This window comes from Mastomys coucha, unplaced genomic scaffold, assembly GCF_008632895.1.
Source record: "Mastomys coucha isolate ucsf_1 unplaced genomic scaffold, UCSF_Mcou_1 pScaffold17, whole genome shotgun sequence".
Taxonomy (NCBI): Eukaryota; Metazoa; Chordata; class Mammalia; order Rodentia; family Muridae; genus Mastomys; species Mastomys coucha.
In genome coordinates, this window is record NW_022196899.1 from 26,500,195 (window position 1) to 26,508,558 (window position 8,364).

Here is an 8,364-nt window from a genome sequence, read left to right on the forward strand (position 1 = left end):
TCCTTATCTTACGGGGTGGTGGGTGGGGGAGGCAGAGGGGGTAGAATTCCTACAGCCTCTACCCTTGAAACATATAGGGAAACATACCTCTTCCTTCTCCAGGCTTCGATGGATTCTAGTGTCTTTTATGGGTGCTTTGCATGTTTAAAAAAAGTGAGAGCAGGCGACACCCGAGTCCCACCCACCCCTTTCTGATCTATGGGGAGGTCGCGCTGCTCTCCGCTATTTTTGTGCGGACTCCCAAGGACCTGATCCTGGGCAGTTGGGGATTACATCCCCGAGGTGGGGCCCACGGCGGGTCGGGAGGCGTGCTTGGGAACCCCGGGCCTCCCCGGTTCCCACTCCTGCGTCCCCGCCCGCGCGGCATCCCCCTCCCCGGCGCTGCGGCTGGCGCGCGCCCCGCCTGACGCTGCAGCTGGGCCGGCGACTCGCCATTGGATTAAAAATAGCAGCTCCCGCCCGCCGTCCGGCCGGCCGGGGCAGGGGCCGAGCCTCCCCAGCCCGAGCCGATCCTCAGCCCGCGCGGCAGCTGCGTCCAGGTCCTGCTCTCCCGCTGTGCAGCGCTCCTCCCCAGGCCCGCTGCGCTCCGCGGCCATGCAGCGCCGGGGCGCCCTGTTCAGCGTACCGGGCGGCGGCGGCGGGAAGATGGCTGCAGGGGACCTGGGCGAGCTACTGGTGCCTCATATGCCCACGATCCGCGTGCCCAGGTCGGGGGACCGCGTCTACAAGAACGAGTGCGCCTTCTCCTACGACTCCCCGGTAAGGAAGATCCACGGCGCAGTCGCGCAGCCGGCCTGGGAAACGGGGTGGCGCGCAGGGCAGGAGACCCGATGAGCTGTGGGCCCGGGACTTTTTCTCCTCCCCCTGCTTCTCCTCCTGCTTTGGCTCCCCGGCACCGAGTGAGCGCCCCCCGGGCTGCGGTGGTCGAAGACTGGGTCCTCTGGGCCCTTCGCTCCGCTAGCGTGTGGCCAGGCTGCCAGGGCCCCGGTCGTCAGCATTCTGCCCAAAGCCCCAGCATCGAGAAAGGCAAGCAAGGGTTAGACCAGGGTTCTGAGCTGGTCTCTTGGGTGACATAGGGTGGGGACGTGGTAGGTGAGAGTCCTCTCTGTCTCTATCTCAGTCTCTGTCTCTGTCACAGTCTCTGTCTCTCTCTGTCTCTGTCTCTGTCTCTCTCTCTCTCCCTCTCTCTCCGTCTCTCTGTCTCTATTCTCTGTCCCTCTCTGTCTCTGTCTGTCTGTCTGTCTGTCTCTGTCTCTCTCTCTGTCTGTCTCTCTGTCTGTCTCTCTCTCTCTCTCTCTCTCTCTCTCTCTCTCTCTCTCTCTCTCTCTCTCTCTCTCGATGCCTTTTCTTGCCCAGGGTTTCCTACTGCGGGACTATGCTGATGGCCTCTGAGCTGGCATCTCTCTCCATTTCTCATCCCATTTGTTTCTGGCCATTGTCAGGCCCGGTGGTCCCATTAGGGCAGCAGAAATAAGGGGTCTGCTGCTGATTTATGATGGCTCCCTAAAGCCTTACTCAAATCTTTCTCTTCTAAATGAGTCACTGGGCTGACGTGCGCTATGTGAATTATTAAAAGTTCACTCCCGATTCGTGACCCCGCAGGAGGAGAGGAAGTGAAGAGGCATCCCGGGCTTTCACCAGGCAGGCCGGTGGAGGTTTCCAACCTGGTGGGTTGTAAAGTTGTGGAGGCTTGCGAGACAGAAGCAGGGTGAAATGGCCCCTTCAGTCGTCAGAATGGGCTTCAGAGTGACTCAGCTGTCTGGCGGCTATCTGCCTTTTTGAGGACCAGGCTATTTTTAGCCTTCCACTTTGGATCTCATATGTCACCCAGCAGATCTTGGGGCATCTCGAGGTGCATGGGTTGGAGGGAGAGACAGGTTCACAGAGGTTGTCCAACATATTTTATTCTTAGAGTCTATAGAGTTATTGGGGGGATTGAACCTAAATGAGAGGCACAAATCTCAGAAGTTTCCTTTTTTTTATTTTTCCAGTCTGGGGTTGGTTGACTTGGGATGGTCTGTGAAGCTTATTTTGTTTGGTATACATTGTGGTTCTGGCCTTATCTTCTCTGGGATTGTTTAGCTCTTCTCTTGTTCTATTGCAGATAATCTGGGGATCAAACCTAACTAATTTGTTAATTATTTATTTTTCATATCTTTAAAAAAGACCCGGGTAGAGGAGTGGAATAAAAGATTACATTTAATAGTTGGCACATTTGAACACATTACTCACGGTGACCGTCAACTCAGCCATTCCATCCCATTCCCTACGACAGTCTTGGAAAGACCATATTCAGGTTGTGTGGACCCTGTGGGGTAGGCTACATGAACCACCCCTACCCCCCAACCCACAGAGTGGGGCATGGTTAGCGTCTTACTTAAGCTGTGGACAGACTACAGACACTGGAAGGTGGCTTAACTCCTCGGGACACGTAAAATGGCTTTCTCTATGGTGGAGTGGTTGCTTCTCGAGCTTTGCTGGTACACTGGTACTGGAGAGCAGGTGCAAGGACAAGTCGATCATTCAAACCGGTTTCCACAGATAGGAGCTGGTTTTCTGTGTGCCAGACAGTGCTCTAGAAGCTTCTTGTCTGTGTAAGTGATGATTTCATGCATGTTGTTCTACTGGCTGGTTCTGTGTGCCAACTTGACACAGGCTGGAGTTATCACAGAGAAGGAGCTTCAGTTGGGGAAGTGTCTCCATGAGATCCAGCTGTGGGACATTTTCTCAATTAGTGATCAAGGGGGTAGGGCCCCTTGTGGGTGGTGCCATCCCTGGGCTGTAAGTCTTGAGTTCTATAAGAGAGCAAGCTGAGCAAGCCAGGGGAAGCAAGCCAGTAAGGAACATCTCTCCATGGCCTCTGCATCAGCTCCTGCTTCCTGACCTGCTTGAGTTCCAGTCCTGACTTCCTCTGGTGATCAACAGCAATGTGGAAGTGTAAGCTCAATAAACCCTTTCCTCCCCAACTTGCTTCATGGTCATGATGTTTGTGCAGGAATAGAAACCCTGACTAAGACAGTTGCCATGTTCCTTGGGGGAGACTGGTTCTGCTTACAGGCTGTGAATCATCCTGTTTCATTATCTGTATTTCAGGGAAGATGACAAAGGTTTATAACAGATCATTTAAAGCATGGTGCCTGAGAATGAGAAGGTTTTTCTTGGGGGAACTTCAGCAGTTCATTGAGGATCCAGTGTTTTTTAAGCACTTAACTTAGTGCCAGCTTACACATGTGAGAAACACAGTTGGATGGTGTCAAACATAGCAAAAACTTTCATTTCTAAGTGTGCGGCTTTGAGAGGAAGGTCAAAACCAGTTACATTGGGGTGGGTGAGGGTGAGGGTAGACATCCTCCTTTCAGAATGTTTTGAAAAGGCTCATAGCTAAAGATGGTAGAAGATAAAATAGGTGGATATTCTAAGCGAGGGGAGTTATATGGTCCAATACGCAAAGCACAAATATTTCCTTCTTGTTTGCCTATAATGTATTGCAAAAAAAAAGACTGATTTGGCTGAATGTGGTAGTTTTCTAGCTGCTAAGATAAAATCTCTGCAGGAACAGCCATTGAGAGGCAAGATTTAAGTTGGCTCACTGTACAGTCCATGTTAGAGGGGAGGGAATGGTGGAGCAGCTAGTAGTGTGTGGCCACTCAAGGATGCAGAAGGCTCAGGCCAATATCAGAAGCAGATATAATCCCCAGGGACCCATTTCTGCCAGGCAGACGACTCCAAAGGTTCTGCCACCTCCCCTCTTAACAGTACTACCACCTAGGGCACATGGTGGGGCCGGCAATGGGGATGGACTCAAATCATAGCAGCAAATAAGACATAACTTCAGAACCAAGAAAGGAACAGAAAGAGGATCTTGAATTCTAAAAAAGTACTTGAGTATATATAAAATCAATTATATAAATACATATATATATGTTTATATATGCAAAAAATTTTTTTAGCTTGCTGGTGGTCAGCTGGCCCCATGCATTTGAGCAGAGACTCCACAGTAGTGGGAGCTGGGGTTTAACCCATGACTTTGTACATGCTAACCTCATACCCTAACATTGAACCTGATCTTGGTGTAGATCCTTATACATGTTAGACAAGTACTCTGCCAGTGAGCTATAGCCCCATATATCTTTTTATAATTTGAAACAGGCTCTCACTGAGTTGCTGAGATAACTTACTTGGAATTATTCTGAACCCTGGGGCTGCCCTTGAACTTGGCATTTTTTTGTACCTCAGTCTCCTAAATAGCTGGATCACAGGTCTATGCCATCAGCCCAGGCTTAGAAATCTATTGTACTTTTAAATGAAATCATTTAATTGATTAGCCTGTGTGTATGTGTGTGTGTGTGTTTGTGTGTGTGTGTGTGTGTGTGTGTGTGTATGTGTCTGTCTGTCTGTCTGCCTTTGTTGGTTGTCTTGTTCTTGGCTTCTTCCTGGTTCTCTCACCTACTGTATGCCATGAGGCAGGAAACATCTTCTACCACACACTCCCACTACTGTGGGGTCTCACAAGTCCATGGGGCCACCTGACCATGAGTAAGAAATAATAATCCCCCTCCTCCCCTCAAATAATAATCCCTCCCATCCAGTTGTCTCCTCGGCAGTTTGACCTCAGCGTTGGAAAGTAGCTATTGCAAAGCAAGGTTGGAGGAAGACAGCCCAGGCCTTTGTATCCTGGAGGCTCCAGGCCCTAGGAGCAGTTGGAGCTTTGCAGGCTGTGGTGAGCTGGATAGGCTGAGTGAGACTCATCTCCGTACTTCCCAGCTCCTTCACTCCCTCAAGCGTCTAGTACAGAATAGATGATAAAGACAGGCTTGTTCCCCTTCCTTTTTGGTTTTGCCCAGGTCTAGTCTTTGGCCTCAGTGTGTTCAGTTCAGTTCCCCTTGTCTTGATTCATCTCATGGAGTCTGTAGTGTTCTTCCTAGTGGAGCTGGATGTCAGATACCACGCTGAAAGTTTTGTGAGGTGAAGGGGGTGGGGATTGTGTTGGCTCCCCCATTTACTCAGTGCCTTCACACACCCAGCATGGCTCCCTGTGAGCTCAAGTTGTCCCTTCATGCTGTGTACTTTGTACTTTTCTGTTTGTAGTCTAGTGAGGCCAGTCTGTGGCTTCTCACTGTGTAACAGTCATTTCCTTGTCTAATACCACTTTCCCCTGGTGATTATTTATCAAGGCTTTCTTATCCACTTCTGATTCCATCCTGCTCCTGAGGGCCTACACTGTCTGTGTTGTATATAGGCACTTGCTCTTAGGTACCATCTCTTCCACACTGGCATTCTTCCTGGTTACTTTATCCCTTTAACTCTTATTTTTGAAGCATTTACTAGGTGTGAGGTCTTGTATGAAGCAGGGGGTTCTGTTCAGGGCACACTACTGTCCTCTGATTGCAGAGTGAGCTGCTTGTCTATCCCTGTTGTCTTAGTCATTTTTTTTTTTTTTTTGAAGTTATGATGAACTCCATCACAAAAGCCCCTGTTGTGGTTTGTGGTTTAGGGTGCAGTCCTTTGAGGTAGCGGGACTAGTCATGGTGGCAGAAATTGGAGGAAGCTCATCGCCTTACATCCACAGACAGGAAACAAGGAAGTGAACGCTGGTGTTTAGTTGCTTTTCTCCTTTTTTTTAGTCTAGAACCCAGTGCCCAGGATAGTGTCTCCCCACCGCATTGAACCCAGCTGAGAACCTCCCACCTAGCCATGGAGAGGTTCGTCTCCTAGGTGATTCTGGGTCCTGTCAAGTTGACAGTGAATGTTAACGGTCACCCTGGCCTTATCTTGGATCACTGCAAAGAGCAGGTTTCAGATTAGGCAGCTCCTGTTGGCAAGCTGTCTCAGGCAAGGAAGGGCAAGGGATAGCAACCAGAAGGGAGGGAAAGCCCTGGCTTAAGCAGGCCTGCAGCTGGTAACAAGTCTCAGGGAGGGGAAGCTGTGGAATGCACCTCCAGTCTTCCACGGGAGGTGCAGAAGAGGGGGAGGGTGTTTATCTTCTGTCTCCCCCCCCCCCTTCCCCTGCTGGGCAAGTGTTGATCCAGGACACACCCTCACTTACCAGCTCAGCATTTGTTCTGGAAGTTCTTTAGGCTTCTAGGAGCAACAGCAGCTGAGAGGAGCTGTTCAGCAGCTCACATCTCCTTCCAGTAGCAGGAGTTTTGTGAGGAAAGAACTTCTCTTCCATTTCCCAAGGTTCTTAGATAGTGACATCGTGGCTGATTCTCTGTCTCCCCAGGAGTTCATTTTGGAGAAGGGCCTGGCAGTCAGGACTGACTTAGCTAGCCAGGGAAGGTTTCAGAGCACATTTATTTGTGGGAAAGCATCATGCTAGAGGTTTGGTAAATCTTCCTGAGCTTGCCCACCAAGTGCCACTGTACACCTGCTGCTAGAGTCTGTTAGAAATGGAGTTTTGGGAGTTTTTGCTTCCTAACCCAGTGAAACTGCCTGCAGTTTCATGCACTGGGTTCTTCTCAGCCAGGAGGGAATAAAGGACCTGAAATAAAGGGTTTGAAATGCAAAGAGAAAACACGAAGCCAAGTTGCATCCCAATCAAGGCTCCACTTTACTGAATAAACCAGGGTTTTTATAGTCACAGGAGAAACATTTATAGTCACAGGAGAAACAAGTCTCTAGATTACACTACAAAGAAAGTTCAGGTGTCAAAGTCCTCAGGTTCAGAAGATCTTCAGGCGGCTGGCTGGCTGGTGTGCTCAGGCGGCTTCTTCAAAGACAAACAGTCAACAGAGACCATCTCTCTTAGCTCCCAGGTGTTAGCCTCCAAGCAGAGGCTGCCAGAAATCCGATGACTGAAGTGAAGAGGGAAGGTAACAACCTGGATCTTCTGAAACAGAAATGGCATGGGAGATCAGTTATTTTGTGTTTTAAAAACAGTATCCTAGGGGTTGGGGGGATGGCATAGTCAGTGCAGTAATGCCTCAGTACAAGTGTGAGAACCTGAGTTTGGATTCCCAGACTTCATGTAGAAGGCTGGGCATGGTGGCATGTGTCTGTCACTCCAGTGCTGGGAGACAGGAGAATTCCTGGGGCTTGCTGGTCTGCCAGTTTAGCTAAATTGTCCAGTTCCAGGTTCAGAGGGAGGCCTTGTCTCAAAAGATAAGGAGAAGAATGCTTAAGCTAACCTTTGACTTCCCTGTGCATATACAATGCACACAATACCATCCCCACCATGTGAAACCCATACATATGCATATGGGTGCATACCCACATACATGAACACTGATGAACACATACATGGATACATACTGGCACATACAAATTCAAACTCACACACAAACACACACAGACACATACTGTGTCTTTCACTGGCCTATATTAATTCTACACAATGGGTTTCACTATGACATTTTTATGGCATGTATAATGAATTTTGATCATATTCATCTCATTATTGCTTTCTTGTCCCCCTCCAGCCTGCTGATCTCCTCCTTCTCCCTAATTAGTCCCCTCTGCTTTCATATTCTACAATACTACTTCTACCTCTACAATTTTGACTATTGTAGTTACCTCATATAACTCATGTAACAGCGGTGTGTGTATATGTGTGTGCCTGTGTATATATGTGTATATATGTATATATATATGTGTATGAATATGTGTGTGTATGTGTGTGTATATTTGTGTGAGTATGTGTGTGTAGGTATGTGTATGTGTGTGTGTGTGTTTGTGTGTGTGCATGTATATGTATGTGTATTATGTGTATGTGTGTGTATGTGTGGTTTATTTCACTTAGGTCTCTGTCCATGCTGCAGCATATGTCAGGATTTTTTCTTTAAAGGCTGCATAATATTCCATTGTGTAAACAGATACCTCCCTCATTTGTTCATCTGTTCATTGGCTGCTTCTCCTTTTGGCTTCTGTGAATTATGCCATGACAAAAGCTATCTGTCTTTTCTAACACTCTGTCCTGTCAGTCACCAGATCTGGAGTGGCCTCCTCTCTTCCTCACAGGCCAAGGCTCAAGCCCTCGCCAGCTTTTGGTGGGCTCTTCCAGAAGCTTCTTAACCAACAACCTTCTTCTCCCTCCAGTCTTGCACACGGTCCTCTGTAACCTTTCTTGATGCCTGTTTGATACCATTTCTGCCCAGAACTCTGAAGGGTTGCTGATGAGATGACTCTGCCGCATCTCCTCAGTTTACCTGGCTGACCCACCTGTCTTGCATCAGCTCCCAGGTGCCTTCCAAAGTTGAGTTCCATACATCAACCTTGCCTGTGTTTTGGCTCTCTCAGTCAGAATACCTTCTCTGTCACCTCTCCCCTGGGTGACCCAGCCATGCTCCGGTGCTGACTGTGAGGACCCCTCCCCCAAGCTAGGCTAGGCTCTTCCTTTCTTTTTTTCTCCCCTCCTTTTTTTTTTTT

The 8,364-nt window shown here is 48.8% G+C and overlaps 1 protein-coding gene across 4 annotated transcripts in view; it reads left to right on the forward strand.

Moving 5' to 3' along the window:
* The first annotated feature begins 400 nt into the window (after positions 1-400).
* The window catches only part of Usp13 (ubiquitin specific peptidase 13), a 121,081-nt gene continuing 113,117 nt past the window's right edge, over positions 401-8,364 (forward strand). For 2 of the 4 annotated variants that reach the window (XM_031376582.1, XM_031376585.1), the window contains exon 1: positions 402-759. In XM_031376582.1, the coding sequence (XP_031232442.1) occupies positions 595-759 (165 nt within the window). In that variant the 5' untranslated portion in view covers positions 402-594. Of the gene's footprint in view, positions 760-8,364 lie in introns of all 4 variants that reach the window. The other 2 variants (XM_031376583.1, XM_031376584.1) reach the window with 2 other exon arrangements.